Source organism: Aulonocara sp. 'chitande type north' Nkhata Bay, linkage group LG1, assembly GCF_057382095.1.
Source record: "Aulonocara sp. 'chitande type north' Nkhata Bay isolate Kocher_YH1m ecotype deep benthic linkage group LG1, A_spYH_male_GT1.1, whole genome shotgun sequence".
Lineage (NCBI taxonomy): Eukaryota > Metazoa > Chordata > Actinopteri > Cichliformes > Cichlidae > Aulonocara > Aulonocara sp. 'chitande type north' Nkhata Bay.
Window position 1 is genome coordinate 6,972,741 of NC_141344.1, and position 26,070 is coordinate 6,998,810.

At 37.5% G+C, this 26,070-nt stretch overlaps 1 protein-coding gene across 2 annotated transcripts in view; it reads left to right on the plus strand.

Annotated features, from left to right (window-relative positions):
* pnoca (prepronociceptin a) overlaps positions 1–25,720 on the plus strand; it is a 28,823-nt gene extending 3,103 nt beyond the window's left edge. Inside the window, exons 2-4 of one of the 2 annotated variants that reach the window (XM_086298295.1) lie at positions 7,793–8,083; positions 21,914–22,044; positions 24,107–25,720. In XM_086298295.1, coding sequence (XP_086154421.1) covers positions 21,925–22,044; positions 24,107–24,721 — 735 coding nt within the window. In that variant the 5' untranslated portion in view covers positions 7,793–8,083; positions 21,914–21,924 and the 3' untranslated portion in view covers positions 24,722–25,720. Of the gene's footprint in view, positions 1–7,760; positions 8,084–21,913; positions 22,045–24,106 lie in introns of those variants that run through there. The other variant, XM_086298305.1, reaches the window with a different exon arrangement.
* Positions 25,721–26,070: the final 350 nt, after the last annotated feature.

Consider the following 26,070-nt stretch of genomic DNA (forward strand, 5'->3'; position numbering starts at 1 on the left):
AATAATTATGTGTTACTGCGGGCATGCTTACAGGTGATTAGCCTATTAGGTATGCTCTATATGACCTCACACGTCCTGTCGAAGAAATGCAAGTGAGCTTAGCACAGGAACTGGTCAATAAATAATCATTTCATTTCAGTCACAGCAAGACATGCTAATGTAAGTGACTGTTGTACTTTAAATGATTCCTTCCCTCTTGTTGTTTTGTAGCAGGCTAAAATAAGCATCTGTTGTGGTTCTGTCTAATTTACTGTTTAGCTATCAGCCATTTCCCTCAGGAAAAGTCTTAACGAGTATTTAATTAATGACATTGATTCATTTGGTGGAGGAAAATGTGCTTCATGAATTGGACACTGAGATCAGACACAATAGTGACTTTAATTGTTTCTCAGTCGTTGTCTTCATTTGCCACCTTGTGTTTGACAATACTACCTTTCTTTAAATCTCTCAGATTTCTTCCGCACAGATTCATTTGTTACCTTTCATCCGGTTTGGTTTAATTAGCGGTCAACTAGAGGAACTTGGCTCCGCAAACCAATCCAATTGCTCATTTAGCGTTTTGTGTCACCTTTCAGATTGTCAGAATGCCAGAGTGTGTAATCAAGGGTGGGCAAATAAGTCGGCAATGTAGACCATCACTGTGTCGCAGAGGTTTATTTCCTCCATTTAGGTTAAACGAAGATGGACAAGAGTGTGACTTTGAAGTGAAGGAGATATGTATCTGTTGACTCTGTCTGCTCTCATTATTACATGCTCTCTGCCCTCTGTTAATGTGATTTGTGTGTGAGCTGATTCAGTATTGATTTGATTTGAGCTAAGCTTGGCCGAGTTGAATCAAGTGAAATTATGTCATTCTTTCTGGCATTTTTCTGACAACATAGCTAGCACCGCAGCCTGCGTCAGCACTAATTACCACTCTGTCAGTTTTTTAAGACCATCTGGGGAAAATTTCATTCCCTTCTCTGTGATTACTTCAAAAAGTAATTATGCAGGTAATGACAAGGCATTAAAAAGTGCAGTATTTTGCAGTGAAGTCATGTCAGTAATCTACAGTGAACTTTAGATGATCACGATTTATATGAATGAAAGAAGAAAAATAATATTACAGAAATAAAAATGGTTATTTGGCACTTTCAAGTGTGTCATGATACAATGCAGTACAGTGGATGGAAACATTAGGGGAGTTGGCACTGTAATTTGTGTTTTGATAAGAGAAAAGTCTTTGACCAAGCTGCTCTCTCTCCTCTGATGGCTATCTACTAATGAACCTTTGAGTAGAAGAGACAAACACAATAATGGCCTATTGACCTCCAGAAGACTGCATTTACTCCCACAACAACCTCTGTCTGTCTGTTGGTTTGTTGGTACTCAGAGTTTTGACTTCATGCCACAGAGCTGGGATTCTTGCATCAGCCTAGCAGTAGCGAAACAGCGTCATTCCCAAGTGATCCCACTGTCAAATGAATTAAGCCTTTTAAAATGTGGCGTTAACAACCAGCTCCTTGAAGGAACATAATTAAGCAGTGCGTGAAAGTTAAAGTGATCCCTGAGTGAAAACAAAATGCAAAATAGAAGCCTCCTAAACTTGTGATTCACCCTTTACGCGTACTTTGTAGCTGCTGTTGCTGTCCAACATTGTGTCAGCTGGTGCATCAGTGCATGCCTGCGTGACGCCTGTAGCTTCTGATGAAATGTCACAATTGGGGATGAAAACTAGTTAATTAGAGACGGAAGCTGGATCCAAGACTCAGTTATCTCTCTGGCAACTTTGACCAATACATTAGACCACATCTACTTAATCCGTATAAACCTTTTTTTCACCTCAGACTGTTTCTTTTTGAGCCTCCAGAAAATCTGCATTTTATGGTATAATGCCTTGCCATTCATATTAATAAATAAATTAGATGCTATAGTATGTTTATTGTTGAGTTTTAGCTGTACTTAAAGACTTTTTTGCATTTGGGCAGATTTGGCTTGGCTGTTTCATCATTCTTTATGCTAAGCTAAACTCAAAAATGAATGAATTGAAGGGTATTTTCTGCCTTTTAAGCTGTCCCTTTAATAACAAACAGAAATGTCTATCCATCAGAAAAGCGGAGATTGTGTGCTGCAAAGTCTGGATGCATACAAGGATTGACGAAACACACCCTGCTGCAGCTTTTAGATTCCATCTCACAGGGCACTTGTTGACTCAAGGAAACCAAACACGATGGACCGGAGGCAGGAAACGTTCCAGAAACAGTAAACCAACTCACTAGGTTGACATGGATCCTCATAAGAAATGATCACTTGACAAAACCTATTTAAGTTGCTTCCACCCAAATTGACCTGAGCTCCTATTCAGTTCCATGATTGACCCCAGCTTTTGTCCAGTGTTAGATGGAGTACACTGTATCCTTTCATGACCCCTTAAAAGGACCGGTAGGCATATGCTTTATGGTACTTGAAAGTACACATATTGTTGAAACTCAACTAAAAATTTGGAAAGGACCTTAATTGTCTGCTCTTTAAGCTTTTGTGGCAACTTAGAAAAAATACCTTATTTGAAATCCTTATTTTTATTAATAACAATAATAGTGAGCATGGCTCCGCACTGAGTTAAAAGTAGTATTGTTAATTAAAAAAGTCAAACAGAAAAGGGATTAAGATAGTTTAAAAAGACAGGATTATAAGGCAGTTTTTTTCTGTTAAGGAGTCCAGTGTGTGAATGAGAGTGTCAATACATCACAGAAGAAGGTCCTAGCACTCATAGCTCTGAGGCTGCCACTTGATCTATCGATACAGACTGCAGGGAGCAGGAGGGAAGGTAAGTCTGGAGGAGGTCAGGGAGATATGTAGCACAAAGAAGAGCCTTAAATGTTAATGATAATTTAAAGTTAATTTGTTGCAGTTCAGAGAGTCAGTGTAATTGAATCAGCAGGGGTGTGATACCAGTTCTGTTCTGTTCTTCCTGTAATCATGCTGATCATAAAGAGTGTATTTTTGATGGCTGCTGTCTGCTTTTTGTTGGTTTCTGGTAAATTGCGTATTTTTTAAACTCGAAATATTTGAAGCATGCAGCTTTTCTTTTTCCCGATGCTGGTTTTGCATTTGTAATTGTCATCCAGTGGAAGCAGTTATACTGTATTTTATGTTTGGCATATTTATTATTATCATTTGCTTTTTGGTCAAATATTTTATATTTTGCATGATATTAATGAATGTATTCCATGCATTCCTTTATTGTACAAATTTCTTGTTTTGATATTGCTTTACTTCCTACTCGTGACACTTTACATCTGCTTGGTTCAGTCCCACAACATAATGTGATTTCCAGCCAATCAAGGAAAGCTTCCCTTAGGCTAGGACCATTAGCATAGAAGACATTTACCTGTCCACATTTGTTAGATTGCCTGTTATAAAAACAAAAAAAACACAAATATTTTGGAATCTATCAAAATCTTGTTTATAATTTAAAATTATTTGAAAAACATTATAATAATAATAAAAAAATTATATCCAAATTTAAGCCAGCACACTGGACTTGTCTGAAATGTAAGAAATAATTCAAACACATCATTCAAAAAACATTGTTTTTTAAACAAGAATTCAAATAAATTATGGTAATTTTAATTAAAAAATACAAATGTGCAGCACGGTGGTACGGTGGTTAGCACTGTTGCCGCACAGCAAAAAGGTCCTGAGTTCAATTCCACCATCAGGCCGGGGTCTTTCTGTGTGGAGTTTGCATGTTCTCCCCGTGTTTGCGTGGGTTCTCTCCGGGTACTCCGGCTTCCTCCCACCGTCCAAAGACATGCAGCTTGTGGGGATAGGTTAATTGATTAATCCAAATTGTCACTAGGTGTGAATGTGAGTGTGAATGGTTGTCTGTCCCTGTGTGTTATCCCTGCGACAGACTGGCGACCTGTCCAGGGTGTACCCCGCCTTTCGCCCTATGACAGCTGGGATAGGCTCCAGCGCCCCCCGCGACCCTGAAAAGGATAAGCGGAAGCGAATGGATGGATGGAAATACAAATGTGCTTCACTATTATTTCTGATTTTTTTTTTTTATTCAAAATTCATGAATAACAACAATAATTTTATTTTAGATTTAAAAATACCATTTTGATTAAAGAGTGTGTTCATGCTGGTAGAGCAACCATTACAGAAGCATGAAAAATGAGTTTTTAAACTACCTAGATTGTTAATTTAGGGCAACACTGGCATACACATTATATTTGGTGGTAGACTAATATGCTTTTTTAACCACAAGTGAAAAGAGACTGTGAAAAGCAAATGTAGTTTGGAGGACAATAAAAGAGGTTGAACCAGAAGAAATGTCTTGGAAGCCACATAGATGTTTTTCCAAGCATCTGGCAGAATTAAGTGTGCCGTGGAAGCATGTCCAGCGTGGAATCCATGAAAATCTACAATGTATCATGACAATGAAAGCCACAGCACTACATGTTCTTGATAGCCTACATTTTGAGAAAGGCCCTTTTTTATTTATCCAAAAGCTCTATTTACTATTGGGACTCTGTAAGATTTTTGGCAGTTTTAATTGGTTTTATCTCCTGTATTGTTGTAGGCTTTAAGGGTGTGTTTACTTAAAGAATTATTATTATTACTTAAAATTATTTCTGTACCTGAGGTTTCCAGCAGAACATTGCTGACTAAGTAACACTGTGATATTGGGAAACCAGGCATCAGAGAAAGTGAAAGAAGTAAAAGTTTTATTGTAAGTAAGGAGATGCTTTCTCAGCATCAAATATTGGCTAGATTAAAGGTTTCCTACAGGGCAGCGCATGGCACACTAAAATGCTTTGCAGAAACTGGATCAGTTGCATCCAAAGCACGATCAGGCAGTGCAAAAGTAACACACTACTGGAAGATCAATACGTCAAGCTTTGTTCTCTCAGAGATAGAAAAGCAGCTTCATCACAGGTACAGAATTTGATAAATTAAGAACACAAGACTTCGAGTACTGAGAAAAGAAGAGGCTGTGTGGTAGTGTCTCAAAGGAAGAAAAGGTCCATGAACCACCTCACATTAGAGGAAACACTAGGGCTGTGTTAAGGTATATAAGTATTTCACAGGCTTTTGGTTCACACACAACCACAATCTTATAGGAAAATCCCTATCAGGGCGAAGAAACTCAAACGTCCACAGTATATTTGTGTGCGTCTGTGTGTCGTCTAAAGTTCTTCAAGGGACGACTGCCTCATCCAGTTATTCATTACAAGTTATTACAAGAGAAACAAGGAACAAAACTTATATACAAATACAAAAATACAAATCAAAATCAAATAGGAATCATGAACCCATAAAAAGTCCTGGGTACAAAACCCAGGGATGATGACAGAGAGCCACATTTTAATTTCTGCACGTAATGTAGATGGTCCAGTCCATTCTGATAAAACTACTTAAAAAAATTGCTTTTCCCTGAAAAATATGGTTGAAAACGTTTTTCACCTGTAAAGTTATACTTGATGATCAGCATGTCCAGCCCTGGGCTTGGCCCAGCAGTACACTGGACAATGCTAATTCACTTTACAGCTGTAAGTACAATTACCTACATCTTTACTAAAATGATGAGTATGTTGAAAATAATCATTAACCTCTACCGCACAGCACACAACTGGCTCAGGTTTTTCACAAATTAGCTGCTGCTGGTCTCTTTGAGGGGCGACACACAATACCCTCAGTGGGTTAATATTCAGGATTCTTAGAGCGCCAACTCGCTAAAATGTTAGGGACAGCCCATACTGTAGCAGCCTATCAGTCACAAGATAGGCCCAGCCTAAAGTAAAATGTGCTTTGGTAATTAGATCTGAACTCATATAGCAATTTTCTCAAAGTGCTTTTTACTACATTTTTTTAGGTCTTAAATTGACATTTCTAATTTCCTCTAATTTGGCTTCCTGTGTTAATGTACATCCTCACTCCCTATGCTAATGTAAGATTTTGATTTCATATTAGCTTAAAGGTAAAGCACAGCTTCGGTACTGCAACCTGCCTCTTTCCGTGTCCTGCATTTGATTGGTCCTTTCAGAACAGTAACCCTAACAGTATCTTGTTTCCTCACTTGTTTATTTCTTTATTGCGATACTGTGTTTCATTGTGTTCCATCCTCCATCGACAGGCGAACGCATGGCCAAAGCAGAGCAGCCCTAATCAGAGAGAAACAGGACACATCCTCCCCATAATGAAGGCCGGACAGACACATAATAAGTAGCTCTCAAATACACGCTTGTCGTGATTCTTTTGTTTTCAGCCCAGAATATTTTTTTTCTTTTTTTCAGCAGAGTGACAGTAATGCAGTCCTGCCACTGCCTGAAGAGAGGTTGGAGGACATCTGACTGTCACTCCCACAACATAGTGGAGGAGTGACAGTCACATGTCCTCCAACCTCTCCTCAAAGCAACTCTGCACATTAAATATGACGTTTTATCTCTTTTTATAAGAAAATAAGAGTACTTAGGTGGTGGAGTTCATTCATATAATGATAATAAACAACAAACAGCTCAAATGAAATATTAAGCAAGACTGTTTGGATCACTATTTCCCTGTGAATTACTTTCTTTGTATTTTATGTTACAGAAATAGTAACATGTTACAGATTTTTGTCTTTGGCTTAAATATTATATTTAAGCCAAAGTAATTATAGTGCTATATATTTTTACCATGTATTAAAATAAACACCAGGAATATTGTGGGATATGGACAGAGGTTAAGATGGATCTGGGAGAGAACAGTGATGCACTATCCTGGACTGTGGTGTTCACTTTAGGTTACTCAGCGGTAGCAAACAGCAATATAAATTTAGGGTGATGACGCTGATTAGACTCATTCATTCGTCTGTCAAGCAGTGTGTTAGGAACCTACTGTGATCTTTGCAGCATTGAAATGAGATAGCTTGTTAGTCAGAAAATGAGACCTCTGATCCCTGCAGCTGTTGTAGCTGGGTTAAAATAGATCTAATTGGTTAATTAATATCAGATAGATCCAAGTCTATGGAGAAAAAAACGTTTGAAACACAGTGTTTAAAGCAGCCTGAGCTGTTGGTTCACAGAGATTACTTTTACATATGTTATTTGAAACTGTGACTATGTTTAATACGAGAATCAGTTAATAGTAACAACTATATCGGAGGATGAAGTGCAACCTGTTGCACAGTGTGATCGGCATCTGTGTCCTAAAAGAAACACAAAATGACTAAAATAATCTGAACCAGCTGAATACGTATGTGCAAAGACATCAGAATAAGAGACTTGGGGGCTGTGTCCACATTATTTCATTTGTTTAAGAGCTAAATATACATAGAGTATGTAAAAAAGATTTTTTATCTGAAGTCACCATTTATGGAATTCATCTTGCAGAAGTGTGATGCAGGCATGGGAAGGGTCACGTTTACATATACCAAGGATGAGCCCTCTGTCACACAAGATGCCTCAAGCATCCAGCAATTAAACTTTTGAAATTAACTTTTTATTTATGTATTTTTTTAATGAAGCAGTAGTAGTTGTAATTATAGTATCAAATAACTGTAGAATACCTTTTGAAAGAAGAATATTATATCTTTTTAATCTTTGAGTTAAATGTATTAGTATTTTCTGTTTTATTAGTATTTAAATGTATTGACGTCAATTTTCTGAAAATGACAACACAGCAGACATATGTCTTCCGTCCTTCCTCTTTACGTCTTTCTCCCTTCTTCTCAGCTTTATTTGCCTCTCCATCTTTCCACACACGTTGTCCATTTGTTTTTTTTTTAATCTACCATCTCTCGTCTATCTTCGTCTTCTCCTTGCAGCCCTGCTTCTACCTCCTGACTCCTCCTTGCTCCCCCATCTTCTGCCTCCTCCTCCCTTGTCCATCCCTCTCTCTCTCTAAGTAATGAAAGAGGGATTTTTGAAAGAAAGAGAGTGAGAGAGAAAGAGAGACAGCAGAAGGAGGAGGTTGAAGTGGAGGGGTGGGTCCCTATAAGAGCAGCTGCCTCCAGCCTCCACGTAGCCAGAAACACCACACTGAGACAGAAGAAAGGAATCATACGCTGACAAACTGCATTCACCCAAGGGACCTCCTATTGGCAGCCCCAGAACAGGTAAGGAATCCTTGGCGAGCAGGAGGGAGTAGTACAGGAGGAAAAGAAACTGCTTGACCTCTGACCTTTATATAAAGAATTTTTTCCTTTGTAGTTTTCTCAGTATTGTCATGCACTAACCGTTTGTTGTGTGTATTGTTGAAGAAACCCCATAGAAACTATACATTTACATTCATTTGACTCGTCTTAGTTCCTTTAAGGGTGAGTGATGTTGCATTGCAAGCCCTGTTTAGACAGCCCAAAAGATAACAATGAAATCTAAATTTAACAGAAAATACAAGATAAACAGGAGAAAGAAGAAACCAGTGAGTCCTTTTTAAGAGTAAAGCTTTATTATCCCAGTCAGTACGTGTCTTCATTGCTACTCTGTCACCCACACCTGCTGGAGTCTCCCAGGATAATTACTTTAATAATTACTGAGTAATAATTACTTCTGGGTCGTTACCTTCTGACATTTGAGCCTAATCTCACTGAAAAAAAAAAATATAAAAAATATCTCAAACTGTAAGTGACAGTGTGAGTTAACACAGTACCTCAGGTTAAACACTTTGTGTTCAATAGAGTCAATGCATCTGCTCTTAAAGAGCAGCTACAGACCTCAATGTTCCTTAATATGTATGATTAAGAAGTTAGCTATTAGTGTTGATTAAAAAGCAGAAAGTTATGTACAGAACACAGAGCATGACGTGAAGAGGCTGCATCTGAGGAGTACACATGCATTTTAATTTGTAAGCACATTGGCAGGTAGCAGATAGAAAGGTCATAAATTGCTGGTCATGATTTGTCATTAATCATCAAGCTCTGATTCACAGCTGATAGGATCCAGGAATGAAAGGGGACTCTTTGCAGGGATATGTTGTTTGGGTTCATCTGAAGTAATGAAAGGTAATTTGGATGAGCTCATGTTGCCTAATGAGGGTAAGATTTTGCAGAACTCCCTTCATCAGAGGAATATTTTTCGATTTTTTTTGACGCAGTTGCCTGAAGGTTATGTTGTTTTTAATGACAGCTTCTGCCACATTCTTCATTAAAGTAAAAATACTTTGGGTTAATTATGACCAAAACAATTACATGAACATTAACCAGTATGAGCTCTCATGTAGTACTTATAGACTGCTCTCAGCTTATTTTGAGTCACTGGTGTAATTTGGAATGAACATTGCTACTTTAAAAGGTAGCGGCTCAGAAATCAAGGGTTTTACTGACAACAACTGTGAATAAGTCTCAAGCTTGTTTTGTTGTTGTCATTCAGAACCAGCTGTTCAGCTCCCTTTATAAAATATAGAGACTAAAAGGTTCAATTAAGTAATATAAATAGATTTTATTGACATCTAAGGCACCTGGACACATCTGGCCCATCGTTTTGCTCCAGACTTCAATGCTCTTTATTACCCCGTTCAAGAGCTGGAGTAATGAATCAAGCTAATAGGATTGATTAAAATGGTTGGATCTTTTATCAGATTTATCAAATGACAATTTGATGACACATACATCATCCATTATAGTTTTTAATTTTCTTTAATTAATGAATCATGTTGTCTAACTAACAAATGTAATAATTAATTTACTATTAATCATTGTAACTAATTATTAATCAATCACTTTTAAACATGAATCTTATTTTTCTGTCATTTATTTGCATTAGTAGTACTAAAATAGCAGCAGCCTCCTTCTTACATAGTTTATTAATATTATTCTTCCTGTGCCTTTAGGCATTTAATAAACTGATTACTAAGAGCTGCATTTATTCAATCTCTTAAAAAAAATCTTTATAAAGTCAATAACAAATTTGAATATATCTTTTTTCATATTAATAATTAGCCTAAGGTTATATTTAGCCTGGGGCACACTTTTCCTTTGACCTTCAAAGAAATTGTTTAAACAAAGGCAACACTGATGATTGAATTTTCTGTAGTAAACTTTTGTTTAAAGACCTTTTTAACAACTGTTAATCCTTGGTCTTGTGTCAGTTTATATTCATCTTCAGGAATATGTTTACAGACAGTGCTATTAAAAAGAATAAAAATAATAATAAAGAAGCGTCTGCTTTCTTACACTTCACAGCAAAATTTCCTGTGGGTACAACAGATCAGGGTAGAAGATGTTCCTATAGCTGTCTCGTTGCAGGTGTTTTGCGTTGACTGAATAAAACCAGATAAGGAATGTCTTTGGTGAGGCTGCATGAACACTAAATAACACTATAAAAATGTAATGCTTACATTTTGAGGAATACTTTGAAAAGAAGTTGAGGATTTGGTGTGGGTGGTTTTAGGTAAACACGCTTTTGTATTCAGAGATACTGATGTATGCAAAATGAGGTTTATATTGTAGCTCAGTTGTACCATTGTGAAACACATAATCTTGTAGTGATGAACATCCTTTCATTTTGTGGGCGATTTCATTGTGTACCTGCAGACAACCTGACAAACACTGCCAAAGTGACAATGAGAGATAGTGAGAGAGATGGGATTTCAAAACAAACTGTAATTGCAAACAAAATGTTTGAAATATCTAAGACAGCTATCTTAAACATTGTAGAATCAATCCAAAGAGACAAAAGAAGGCTCACTCACGGAGCTCTGAGCTTTTTTGTTCATGACATAGCTTGTCTTGCAAGTTTAATTTCTCAGTTTTTATTCAGACAAGAAAATTTCTTACATTTCTTATCCCTATTGGAAATATTTTCAACTCACGCCTTCAGCCAAATGCATCAAATATAATGCTTCTCCTGGCTTGTAAATCCCTTCTAATCCACAGTTCTCTTCCTATCACTAAATACATTCCACAATATCATTATTTTATATAGTGAGATATATATATTTTATTCCAGCACAGTTTGTGTGAAGAACCTACAATTTTGTTGTACATGTTATTTTCTAATTCTTTTCTTTTCTATTCTATTCTATTCTATTCTATTCTATTCTATATGGATACACGTCGTTAACACTCACAAAACATTCTCATTTAGGGTAGAAGGGGAAAATGGAATGAGGAAATGATTGCTGGATCACAGGTCACACGGCATAGTGGCGGGGTACACATCTCTGACAGCAGCATTGAACTGCCTGTGAACGTGTGGACTTAATCCAAAGATGCAATGTTCCTAACACAGCAGGATCTCCAGCCATCCTTTTATGCTTATCTATCCTTTCACAGACCCCTCTCCTTATCGTCTTGCTGTGTTCCACTTTTCCCCTCTGTTTCAACACCAAATAGAAATGATTCATGTCAGATACAGTCTGTTGAGGAAGAAAACCCTACTTAAGGTTACTTAATTTCTTCGATATCTACTCAAGAAAAAAACTAGAAGTCATGATTATTGCTGTCTAGATACAGTCTCCATACTTTCCCTCTGTCTTAACACGTGGATATATTAAAAGACCTGGATGTGACCTTCTTAGTGGCAAATGATGAGCCTACTCCCTTGAAATTGCATGCTTCCTCAAACTAAATTGCAAGAGCAGAAAGACATAAATGCAATTAGATTTTTTTTTATATCTATTACGGCAACGACAAAGCTTTGATCATTAGTGCATTTGGCAAGCAACAAATAATTGTTAATATATTTACTATTCAATCTTGCATTGCAATATTTACTTGTAGTTCCTGCTACATCTGTTGCTGCTACATTTTGATATGGGGAAGATTTGAAACATGATACGTTTCTATGCTATTATGCATGACGTACAAGCCTCAGGCAAAATTATTTATTTTTATATTTGTTGCCTAATACTAGCCAGTGATGGGAGGCAGGATGTGAAAAATGTTTTTTTACAAGAAAGCTGAGTGCTTTGTATGTCTCATATCCACCTCAATCACCTCCTGCAGCCTGTTATACCTTTTGAATCTGTCAGATTTTAATTAATCTTGTAATTAAATTAACATAGTCATAATAATATAGAACAAGAAAAGATTAAAAATGAATAAATGAACAGGTAAACACTATACAGTAATTTTTTTTATTATTAACAAATGATAAACATTTGTTAAACTTATTAACAAATCATTTTAACATTTAGATTTTTAAAACTTTTCAAACTACTACTACAAATTACTGTGAAAGACATCATGCTGTAGTAAATCGGTAGGCAGTGAAAGAGGGAAAAAATCTGGTTTTGAAGGAACTTGATCTACAGCTTTGACTTTACAGATCAAAGTGTAAATTAAGTTCAAGGGAAATTATGTCTGGCATATCCATGTTCCAAATCAGGAGTTAGTAATTTACTGAGGAAATTTGGTGATAGGGCGTGCAGTCTGAGCCACAACTTGACCTGTTCATTTCAGTCATCTGTCAGTGAATCTCTGTAATAACTTGAAAAAAGTGCAATAATAACAAGAAAAATCATTGGGAAACCAGTCTGGTGTGACCTCTGTGTAAGTATGTGTCAGTCACCTCTACAACGTCAATTGACTTCAGGTGATTAGATGCATTGAGAAAGAAAATTGATTTAGCTTAGCGTGTCTGCTGTTAATGGCTTTAGCTGCTACGTCACACTCAGTCTGACTGACAGGGAACATGACCCCCTCCCCCCCAGAAACCAAATAAAACAAAACTTGAGGTCTTTTTCTAAATGTTTCCTCAAATCTGAGATTTATCGAATCACAGATGCATCAATCACAAAACTATATGAGTAATGGTGCAACTGACATGACCTCTGACCACGAAAGAGAAAGTTTAAAGAAATAACTTAAATAAACCTTGTTTTTCACACAGATGAGTTATAGCTTTTGGAACATTGATACTGAGACATACATGCAGAAAAAGTAGAGGTTGTAGTAGAAATGTTATCTTGTTTTGGTGGGAAACAAAACAGTGCAAGTGAAAAAAAATAGCAGCATAAAGTGTGAAAAGAACAAAAGACACTGAAACGGCGTCTTAAAAGAAAAGAAGAGTTGATAACAGGGGAGTATAAGAGTGCTCGTAGGCATAAGGAAGAATCATGTATTGATGTCCAAGATTTATTTGCTCTCCTGAAACGTGTCACGTCAATGACCACACTGCCATTTTGCCAGTTAGACATCAATATTACAACAAAGAGCACAATGTATTTTGAGTGGGCCTGGGACAGGTTGTCACTCACAGTCTCTTTTCTGACAGAAAATGTACTCTGGCTGCAGGCAGAAGACTAAATAACATTTAATTACCTGTCAAATCGACTCATCAGCTTATAAAACCAACATCGTGATTTCACTCCAGTTATTTAATATTTCTTTAAAATTGCTCGTCCTCACTCCTGCAAGAGTTGGAAGGATTTTACTCCTTATGAAGAAGTTGTCTGAGCTGAATTAGCCCATAAAATAATCTGTACATAACTAAGGATTCAGAAGAGTGTAAAAAAAAAATGCTTTAAGCACACGTTGCATTAAAATTTTACGTGACATATTACACCAGTTACTATTTTTAAAATATACTTTATTGTCCCTTAGGAGAAATTCAACATTCCTCTGAGATTTTGGTCTATATTGACATAATAGTGTCACACAGTTGCTGTAGATTCGGCAGCTTCACATCGATGATGTGATAAGCCATCCATCCATGAATTAAGCCTCGTGACATGGCACGTTATCCTGCTGGAAGCAGCCATCAGAAGATGGGTACACTGTGGCTGTAAAGGGATGAACCTGATACAAGGCAGGATGGTTCCACGCTTACTCCAAATTCTGACCGTACAATCCAAATGTTGCAGCAGAGTTTGAGATTTATCAGCCCAGCTAACATTCTTCCAGTCTTCTGTTCTCCAGCTTTGCCTGTATGAACTGTAGCCTCAGTTGCCTCTTCTCAGCTGACAGTAATGGTACCTGCTGTGGTCTTCTGTTGCTCTCAGCTTCAAAGCTTGATGTGTTGTGGGCTTAGAGATGCTCTTTTGCTCTTGTGCTTGGTTGTAATGGCAAGTTATTTGAGTTTGTATTGCCTTCATCTCAGCTCAAAGCAGTCTGGCCATTCTCCTCTGACATCATCAATGCAATTTCACCCAGAGAATTGCTGCTCACTGGACAGTTTTGCCTTTTCACACCATTTTCTCAGTAGATCAGCAGTTCTAAGTTCAGCACATACAGAATAATCTTTTTTCCTCATTCTTAACAAGAGCTTAAAATTCATCAGGTTATTTTCACTATGTCTACATGCCTAAGATTCATATATTTATAAACAGAGATGGGCAGTAACGCGTTACTGTAATCAGATTACTTTTTTCAAGTAACGATTAAAGTAAGGGATTACTATTGCAAAAACGGCAATTAGATTACCGTTACTTTCCCGTAGGAACGCTGCGTTACTGCGTTACTAAAACTGTGATTTTTTTGCGAGAATGTCTCATAACAGTGACGTAAGCGAGTGCGACGTTCGTGAAAACAGCTGTGTGCAGAGCAACAATGGATAATATATCGAGTGCGGGAGAGAGTATGAGCGTGCGGCGTTTAAAGTGTGGATGTACTGACCTTACTTTGAGTTTGATTCCATAAAAAGTGACAAAAACATTAGCGTCCGTTGTGCGTGGGAAGAAAACTTCTTTTTACAGCGAAAAAACCCCCCTAAACTTCCAAGCAAGCACCGAGTGCGCTACAACGTAATGGGAAATTCAAAGAGAAACTCGCGGATTCTTCCACTGACTGCTGCGGCACACCTGCACCAGGGTAAACCTGACTCCTACCCGACTCCTGCTTTACAGGTGAAAATAGAGCAAAAGGACCGCTGAGTCTTTGACTTTATTTATTTTCTGCTGTGTTTTACTTGCATCTATTTGAAAGAGTGAGTGTAAACGCACACAAAAACAATATTTTATGTGCTGGAATGTGCAGAAAATAGGTTTAAATGTTAAACTAATTTATTCAAGTCAGAGAATGGTGCATATAATTAAATTTTTGCTTGATGCATAAAGTTAAAAGATTAAAACTAATAAAACAAGTTTTAAAAAGGGACTTTTCCATTTGATTACATTTTGTATGATGGATTATGTAGAAAAAGTAGAATTGGGCTGAAAGATCTATCGCTTTATCACCTATTCAGGTTGTAAATCGTGTTTTTAAAAAGTAACTAAGTAACTAAGTAATTAATTACTTTTGAAAATAAGTAATCAGTAAAGTAACGGGATTACTTTTTGGAGGAAGTAATCAGTAATTAGTTACTGATTACTTTTTTCAAGTAACTTGACCAACACTGTTTATAAACATAAATATAATAAATGTACATATGTAGAATGAAATAATAAAACATGATGAAACTATTCACTACCACTTTGTTTTGCGCCTGTGCGCTTTTTTTTCCTTTTTTTTTTCTTACAATAAAAGCAGCCGGTGAAGTAGCAGAGTAAGTTAAAGAAAGATAAGACGGGGAAATTCAAGGCAGGCTAAGAAAATTATATTAGAGAGGTAGCTTGTGACACTTGGATTTGCACGAACTCTCTATGCACTGAGGATAGTAATCTGTTTTATACTCATACAATTTTGCTGCCCCTTTATACTTATGGTCCATCATCTTCCTCAAGTCAAATTTTTACGTTTAAAATCAAGTGGCGGTTGTCACATCAGTTCATAAAGTGAGCATTGTCTGTAGTAGAGACTCAGAGCCAGTCATTACCACACAACAGAGTCATTGCAATCATATCATCAGCATTGCATCATCATTTGGCAGACAACAGTTAAACTCACACAGCCTTGTAATGCCATTTGTGCATATGCACATCTACAGTGTGTCTGGCATCACAGAGGAAACAAAAAGTGAGGAAAGTTACAGCCGAGCGGAGACCCTGACGTGGTGCACTGACGCAAATTTGGCAATACTGTGGTCTTTACATAAGTTACCCGATAATCTGCAGCTTTGCTTTTAAAAAAAGATGCACTCCAAGACGGATGCACATTGCTCCCCGATCAGCCACGCGTAAATAATCCGGCTTTAAGCCGTACTTCAGGCTGGGAGTAATTTAGTTTTTATTTCCTATTCTTGATGAGAAAATGGCAATAATGGGGAGAAACACTGGTGGAAACAGTCGATAATACGATGTGAGATAGTTTGAGAATTTCTGAGGGCTGTCCTTATAGTGAGGTGTATGTGGCTGGATGACAAGACCAGAAATTAGACTGGAATATAAGCCTTTCTTTAACCTTCTTTAACCTTAACAGCACTTATTTCTAGTTTCCTCGATGTAATTTAGAAGATTCTGAAGATTATAGAGTTAAATAAATGTACACACATATTTTCAAAGTACAAACTTATGTTCCTGTGTCAAAATATATTTATTTATTATAGAAAATGAAAGAAAATGCATACCATTACATTTTTAATCACATAGAGGTTGCTGAAACAACCATTCAGTGTTTATTTCCTCTTAAAAATGTTTTAGCTTCACTTCATATTATTCCTAGCTCGCCACACCCCAACCTTCATTGACTTTATGACCCACAATTTGAGAATCAGTGAGAAATAACTGGTTTGGACACTAATGAGAAATGCATTTCCTTTCATCGGGGGGCTGGACTTATTCATTTTGACTGCAGACATCCATCAGTAGCGCCTCAGCACAGTGCCACACAGTAATGACTTAATTAACTGGTTTATTTAGTGGTTAATCAGTTAATTAAAAGCAGAATAATTGAGTCTTACAGGCACTCAAGAGAACATGGCAGACTTGAGAATAAATCCACACTGTGCTTCATTTTTACAGAGCTTTGAACAATTTAGAAAAGACGTCAAATATAGATAAACACTACCTTCAGGGCTCCTCTGTTTACACACATATCTGTACTCCAATATCCTCAGTGAGTGCTATCAGGCTGTATTCGTTCTCTTCTGGTATATTCTGGATAGCAAATCGGGCCTTAGTTCTTTGCCAGTGAGAGAGTTAGCCCAGATAGGATAGTCATCTGTTCCCTAAAGTGTAGCACTGGTTGCTCGTTACATCTCCAATGACAGCTGCCCAAGCATATTTGAATTTTTACAAAATTAAGAATACTTATCATATTATTCTGACAGGGTTAGCCAGTTGCCTTATTTTGTCTGAAACTTGTGAAAGAGGGAATCATCTGAACAAAAAGCTTTTAGACCTTTCCAAAACATTTGACTTAGTTGAAGTAGTAATGTATAGATGTATAACTCTGCGACTGTTCTGTTGGTCAGTCAGTCTAAAGTGAAATATTCTACCAGTAACTGGAAATTGTGATAAAAACATTAAATTGATCGATCTATGTTTAAACCCTCAACTGTGGTCATAGGCTCTAAGAAGTGACCAAACGAATGAAGTGGCAGATTTAAATGGGCAAAAGGAGTTTCCTTTAGTGTGACTTGACTCAGCCTGAGAGATACAGTATGGTGAGGAGCTGAGACATCTAGAGCCTAAAGTAAAGCTGCTGCTAAGGATCCAATTGATCTGATTCAGGCTTCTCATCAGAATGCCTTTTGAATGCCTTTGGAAGTTTTCCAGGCACGTCAAACTGAAAAAAATCTTGTCTATCTAGAGCCCAGAAGAGGCACCGGGGCAGGCCAAAAACTCACTGGAGGGATTATGTATCTAATCTAGACTGAATGTGTGAGAATCATCCAGAAGGACCTGGAAAATGGTTTCTAGGTCCTTCTGGTTGAAGGATATTTACTTAGCCTGTTACCACCATTGCCCAACCTAGAATACGGTAAGTGGAATAAAATAGACTGAGGCATGGACGGCTGGAAGCTCACCCTCTGACTTTCAATTTAACAAAATCAGAAAGTTGTGATTCATAAATAAAATAAAATTACAGTAATATTAATCCTTAATTAAAACATGGAAAATTGGCTTGAAAAGCAATGCAGTCATTTGGTGCAAGCATAACTACTAATGTTTAGTAGTAGTATAGCGGTATAGTATACTAAAATATTAAAACTGAGATAGTAAAGGCTCAGCTCAAAAAGCAGCAGCATGATTTCACCCTGATGAACATGATTTAACCAGATGTGATTTGTTTAAAGGTAAAAGCTCACTGTTTTCTTATTTAAATTATTCCATCTCGTAACATTAATCTGTGTGGTAGAGAAGATGGATTTGTCTGAATGCAACCATTTTACAAGCAAATAAAACATAATTTAAAATCCAGCATACAGAGGGACATGCATTTGTATTCCTAAAACAGAGGCTAGATGTTGAAAGATGAAGAAAGCTTTTTACCTGTTTGAGGTAAGAACATATCCGCCACACCGTTACACCACCGCCAGCAGTTGGCAGGATGTATCCATACCTTCATGTTGTTTATACAAAACTATGACCCTGCCATCTGAATACCACAACAGAAATCGAGACTCATCAGAACCTTTTAAGAATTTTCTATTGTACAGATTTGGTGAGGTCATGTCACTTGCAGCCACAGTTTCTTGTTCCTATATGATAGGATGTCAGTTCTGTGTGGTCTTCTGCTGTAGCTCATCTGCTTCAAGTTGGACACACTCTGAGATGTTCTTGCACTGGCCTCTGGCATCAACAAAGCCTTTTTGTCCAGAGAACCGCTGCTCACTGGATAGGTTTTCTTTCCTGACCATTCTCTGTAAACCCCAGAGATAGCTGTGTCAAATGTCAGTAGATCAAACACTTGGGAAATAAACCAACAACCATGCCACGTTCAAGATCACTTTACTTTCCCTTTCTGATGATCAGTTTGAACTTCAACGGGTTGCACCGATCATGTCTACATGCCTAAATGCACTGAGTTGCTGCCATGCAAATGGCTGAATAAATGAGATAACTGAGATAAAACCAAGTAATTAGATAAAACCAGTTTATCTAACAAAGAGTACGTCTTTAATTATCTTCACTCACTGCTAAATTAAGGATATGTGGCTCACCTGTGTTTTCCTCTTCTGACCACATCTCAGTAGAGAAATGTGGCCATCTTTGCACATTATCCTCTTGCTCTTGGAAAACAAGCAGGGACAGATTCAATGACAGGAGGATGGAGAACGAGATGTATTGTGGCCACATGAATGCGCACAAGCTGTTTGTCTAAATCCAGTGCCATCTGTCTTACATTCCTGCCTAAAACAGCTGTGATGTTCTTTTGTCCTTCACTGGCAAACCCACCCTCTTTCCCATCAGATTAAAGACTTGACACACACTTTTATTGTTTGCACACGAGAAGGCTGATTAATTTTGCAGAGCTATTGTTTTTCATGAGTTGTCAGAGACTGGACTGAACTGTACTGCAATTACATTTCTATCGTTTTTTAATTACCCTGAATAAATTCCAGATTTCTAAGATATTAAAAAAGTTTTTCACTGAAGACAAATTAGTTCTAAATTTTTTTTAAGCTGTTTTAATAGATAATTTAAACCAGCCGTTAAAGTTGCATTTTAGTACTGTCTGTTTTAATGTATTGAAGTACAGATACAGTGTGGACATATGCTTGTGTGCCGTGTAAGTGTGTGTGTTCCACTGTTTTGTGCATATGAGTTCAAATTTGTTTGTCATCAAGAAACAATGACTCAGTTTGTTGCCGGAGGCATTATTGAGGCATCAATTAAAGGAGTTAACGAGTTTGTTTAATGAGACGAAAACCGTAATTGTGTTTCTGACGTCAGACTTGCCAGACTCTTCCTACCAAAATAAGGTCAAACTGTTTTATTTTGTTTTTGTCCCTGTCTGTATGCTGTTTCATTTATCGCTTACACTCATTCAGTATTTCTTTTTTTTCCATGTGGATGTGCTGTTTTTCCTCTTGAACTCTTGTCTGCCCTACACAGTATTTAGTGCAAATCACACATTGATGAGAAGCTAGTAAAAGTTTAAAACAGCCATCCATTCGCTTATCCTTTTTCGGGGTCCCGGGGGTGCTGGAGCCTATCCCAGCTGGCTTAGGGCGAGAGGCAGGGTACACCCTGGACAGGTCGCCAGTCTGTCGCAGGGCTAACACATAGACAAAGACAAGTAATTGTGCTCACATTCACCCCTATTTCCAATTAACCCAACCCCACTAACTGCTAACTAACTGGAGTGCCTGGGGTGAACCCACGCAAACACAGGGAGAACATGCAAACTCCACACAGAAAGACCCCTGATGGTGAAATTGAACTCAGGATCTTCTTGCTGTGAGGCAATAGTGGTAATCACCGTGCCACTGTGCTATTAGTATCAGTTCAAGCTATTAGTGTCAGTAATAATTAAAATGTTATTTAAAAAATAATTTGCATTAAAAGTGACTTTCAGTTCTATGTATTATTACTGTGATATTAATCGAAAGTATTTAGCACACTAATGATTGAATAGTAGCTATATGTTTGTGTGACATAATGACACTAATTGCACAAATGGCTGGCTTAACCTCAGTTGATAGAACAGTAGTGGTGTGGTCAAGGACATCAAGGATATTCTAGTAATTCTTGAATGTTTATTTTAAAACTAATTGTCAAATGTAATGCATCCATGCAGTCTGTGAATGCACCTTTCAGTCCTTACAGGAGATAACTATCCTCTCATCCAAATATGATCAGTTCCAGCTCAAAAATCAATACTGTCATTACCATAATGCCAAACTGAGAAGAAATACCAACATTATTATTGATATAATACATAGAAAGAAGTGTCACTATTAGAAAGAACACAGATTGTAATATAGAACAGACCAAGTGAAATGTGTGGGACTGCAAGAAAAGGTGCATAAATCTGTCTGCTACTTCAGCTCTATTGCTTTATATTGACTGGTATTTTAGAGCTATGATGGGAACTACACATCCTAACTTAAAGAGTCAGTGAGTCAGTGAGGCAGGCTAACTTGTTCAACTAAACAAAACCACTTCTCCTGTACTTTTTCGGGGATGGGCAGAGGTGAAGGCAGATTGACTGAGGGATGCAGTCAGTGCTCCCTCATCCCTCATCAACTGCCTACTGAGGTTTTTGTCAATGTATTTAGCTGAATTTAGAATGAGCTTGGCAAGCTCAGTCCAAGGTCTCATCAAAAATATATTTGAAAGTAAAAAAAACCCAACCTAAAACTCAATCTAATTGATAAAATATGACAGTAATAAACAGCTTTGTCTCATGCTAACTTCTCTTATTATACTATTATCAACTATAGCAGATATTTCCATAGAAAACCCTGTAAAAATGTGTTGGATACTTTGTACAATATCTGCGTCAGAGAGACACAGTTAGCACCTGAAGTTAGAGGGAAATTTCAGAGCTATATTTCCCCAAGGACTTTGTAAGAAAAAAAAAAACTACTATTGAAACAAAAAACAGAGCTAAATGAGACAGAATATTACAATTACATTTGCCTCGTGGCCAGAAACACGAGTCCAAATTTATGACAATGTTGCTCCCTAACTGTTACAGTAAGGACTCTGTAACAAGCTTGTCACATTAGCTTAAAACATGTGTTCATACTGCCTACACAATATGCTGCTAATTGAAAATGACATTGTGGGCTTAACAAGCACAAAGTGCTTTTTAAAGACTACACTGCATGCTTGATTTTGGATACCCTGATAGGTAATGTAGCAGGACACCACAAATAAACAAAACTTCGTTGATAGACATACAGTTATGATTTCAGCAGGGATTTGTTTCCTTGTCCCTTTCTTCAATTTTTATTTGGCTCGCAGAAATTATTATTGGTGTCAAGAAAATAAGGCAAACCATGACATATCAGAAGATACGGACTTAATCACTGCACATTTAGCTGAAACTACTTTTCATAGCAATTTGATATTATATTACATAGAAGTATATTACTCTGCTATTCTGCAAAGACAGATAGTGTTTGAAAATTACACACTCACCAAACACTACAGAATGTAAGTTACCCTAGATGTTGTTAGTTCAGTATCAAAGTGTTGGACTGAACACTTGCCTTTCCTCTGTCCTGTTGTGCAACAGAAGGTGGGACCATGAAGACTGTGGTGGCTCTGCTTCTGCTCTGTCTCTGTGATCCTGGACAGAGTGACTGCCAGGCTGACTGCTTGTCTTGCAACAACATCCTGCCCAAACAGCTCAGTTTTAACACCATGGTAAGGGCTCAACACACATCAACACACATCAACACACACACACGCTTGTGGTTATGAGAGTGACCCATAGTCACAAAGGTGAAGGCAACAGAAGAGTCAACTGGGAGCAGTTAAAAGGTAGCTGCTATTCTTCACTTTCACATCAATAATTATTAATTATTTGCCATCAACCATATAATCAGTAGTTGATGGTATTATGCATAATAATTTTTCAACAATATCTTATTATGAAACTACTATGAAGCTCAGTTTTGCTACACATCAGCTATGAAATATTAATAACATAATAATGCACAGCAGATATGTCATGAAGGCAAAACTGGTCTTCTCTCACATTAATAAATCAGCTAACATATAGCGCTAAATAAATCTCTTCACTTGTATTATTTTCATTTAGTGAATATAAAGTGGAAACTCCTCACTCCACCTCCCTGTATTTATCTCATCCTCTCAACAGCTCCCTCACTGACTGACTCAACAAACTACCCTTTTGGCATTTGAGTTTTAATTTGTTGTGGCTAATTGATTCCTGGGGATAGATGTATGTTTCTCTTCGTGTTTATGCCTGGTGGTTGTTTTTCTCTACTTAATGGCATGTCTGCTTCTAAGTCAATTTTGGCAGGGAGCACACTAGAAGACGTTCAAGTCCACATGGCTTAAAACATAACCTTTTAAACTGTTAGTGTTAGGTACTTAGCTCAGGTGTGGTATTTAAAGGGACCTCAAGTGAGCCTAGTGCTTAAAGACAAATTGTTATTTAAAGCTATGCTGACCACCTTTTACTCCTTTGCTAATTTAAATGTTCAATTTCTTTCAATTTCACTTGGAAATCTTGCAGCCCTCCAAGCACCTCAGTATTTCATGCATTACATGTTCGAATCCTCAATCTTATTTTGACAGATGCAGTCCAGTAACACAAACCAGCATACCAGTTACAGAATGGATCCGCATCCATACTGCATCAACACGTCATCTTCGGTGATGAAAAACAGGTTCCCTATTTAACGGTGAAGATGTGATTTAAGGCTTAGGGTTTGGGCTGAGGTTAGCATTAGTGCTTGACATGTAGTAGTTGACATGTAGTATCTTCGAAATTAGTGTATGTCAGTGTTCTTTGAGAGACAGACACCCAGGCAGGCAGGCAGGCAGGCAGGCAGGCAGGCAGGCAGACATGTAGACATATCACAAATGCCCACTGAACAGCTGAAGTGGAAGAAAGAGGTGATAACAAGGGCAGAAATCTAATCAATGTCCTTTTGTCTTATTGATTTTGGCATTTTTCAAGTTAAGGACTTTCCACTCAAGCAGCCCTAGCAGATCAGGTGCTTTAATACTGCAGCACATGTGTAAATGTCTACGCTTTTAATGCATAGACGTGTTCAGGACTCAGATTACCCAATCATCTAACAATGATTGCATTTTCCAGTTTCTCAGTTGTATGTAATAGTTATATTTCCTAATTTTGTGTGTCATGGATTTCTCAGGAGCCATAATGGGAGAGACACAGCTTCATCCAAAATGTATCAATTTAGTAATCAAATAGTCTATGTTAGTCAGTGTCATTAGCGTGTCAGCATGAGTAGGTGTATGGTTTTGTATGGCGCAAACCAATGACTATGATTCATTTTAATATTTGTTAAGAGATGATATAAACAGCTCTGCCAAAAATAAACAGATCTGGTCATAAACCTTGTCCTTTCATTTTGTGGACTTCAGCTGTGTTGTCAGTTGTATGTCTGGGAATCAGCATCAGTAAACTCAGATATCAAGTGGAAACTGGTAAAATGATGTAAGTGTGTGACTGTCAGCCAAGAATACTGTGAGAATGCCTTCAGTCTTCACTGTAATTCATCTTTGGTTGATATTACATTACCATCAAAACAAATACGAATTTAGTGATGTGCATGCTTCTATTTATCATTTTTTTTAAATGCAGCAGCATTATTTATTTTGGTGTTTTTATCTGAGAGATTACCTTATGTGCAAACTTTTGTCTGTTACAAAGATCTCCTCTGTTGGGAGCTGGGAAATTAAGATTATCTCCTGTCTTTGTCTTTGTCAGGTGTGTTTCATTGAGTGCGAAAGCAGCGTTTCCCCATCCTCCTCATGGGACCTCTGTCGTGAAGCACTGCTGTCACCAATCTTGTCCCCAAGTGGTTCAGTGTGGAAACGATCTCAGGAGGAGGTGGAGGCTCTGTTTCCTGGGGAGGACGAGCAGATGAATGGACATTTGTTTCTTCCTATTGCACTACAGAGGGTTGATCATGTGACCCATGGACTTGATGCAGAGGAGAGGGATCTGGGTGGGAAGGGAAATCACCTCAACACTGCCTATAATTCCCAGAATGCGATGTCCCTGGAGGATGAGTATGCAGAGGAGGAGGAAGGTCAGGAAGGAGGAGACCCTGATGTGGCAGCAGGGCAGGGAGATGCAGCGCTAATCTCCAAAAGGTTTGGTGGCTTTGTAAAAGGGAGGCACGGCCACAGGAGACTCATGTCTCCAGGAAGATCCTACCAGAAGAGGTATGGGGGCTTTGTTGGTATTCGGAAGTCAGCCCGCAAGTGGAACAACCAAAAACGTTTCAGTGAGTTCCTGAAGCAGTATCTGGGGATGAGCACTCGGGCCACTGAGTTCAACAGTGTGTCAGAAGACCTCACTCAACAGAATGAGGTCTGAAGTCTTTTCATTGATCTGTTTTGTAGTCCGGTCACTAACATGTCAATGTTTGTCTGACATCATCAAACCTATTAAATCTAAGTAACCAAAATGAAGCCCATAATCGGAGACTTCTGTTGGAGTTCCTTGATGTTCTGAGATATTTGAAGTGCTGATTCTATTTTCCCATTCCTTGTATTTATGTTATCAAACTCTCCTTTGAACACTCATATAGTTTGATGCTCCAGTGGAGGTTTTAGGCCCTTTGAAACTGCATATAACCTGGCATGTTTCCCACCTCTTGAAACTCTTCATTTTTCAGACTTCCCATTCTGTTCCCTTGATCAAATGTAACAGTTTCATTTGATTGGCATTTTACTTTTGAAGGAAGCTTTTACTTTTAAAATCCATAGTAGTCCTGCAATGATTTACAGTAAAATGTAGATTTATTTTACTGTTTTATACAATCTGGCAGTCAGATTACCAACAAAGGTAGCATAATCCTTGCTGTTCTGCTACCAGGTATTATATGATTATTTTAACCAATAATTTTAGTATTATTTCAGTAATGCTTAAAACGCGTACATGCATCCTTAATGTTGAATATGTGTAAGTTCCTCTCTCTTAAATATACCACTATCTTGGAGCAGAATGCAAAAGTCAGTCTCTTTAAAATGACAACATCATTTTTCTTTTAATTTATGGTTTGGGTAATGTCAGCAGTAATGTAAAGTAATCTGTATGTAACTTGTGGAAAATAAATGGAAAAAAAAATCAGCTCAAATCTGTTGATTTATCACTGTGCCAAAATACACCTGAGACAGGGCTATTGCTATTTCATGTACAAGTGAGCAACATACATAACTGGCTCTTGAAGCGCCAGTGTGTACAAAAAGTGTTGGGTTCTTGAACTGTGCTAGTGTGGAATATTTTTCTTGCTCATTATTATAACTTGTAAATAGCTGGATTTAAACATGTCAATAAATATAGTTTAATATTTCCTTCGTGGCTTGTCATGGAGCAACTGATTCTGTGTCTTGAAGTGTTTTTTCCTTTGTTTTTATAAGACAGATGACTATTTGAAACGACATTTTTTTTGGAAGAGCAGAAAAAATTATTTGGTCTCTCTATTAAATTATCAAGTAGGCATACATGTAAGTAATCTAGTGGTAGCCCATGGCTTTAACCCATAAGCTTTAATAATAGAATCTTTATACTGATCCAATGAGAGAGGAGCTGTAAACAATATAGATGGATGGAAATGATTTAGACCTTCCAGAGTTTCATTGTGAGCTTTTCATAAAATCAAACTGGAATAAAAGCCCCATATTCAGGATGAATCTGCTATTGCTACATTTTTATTTTTAGGA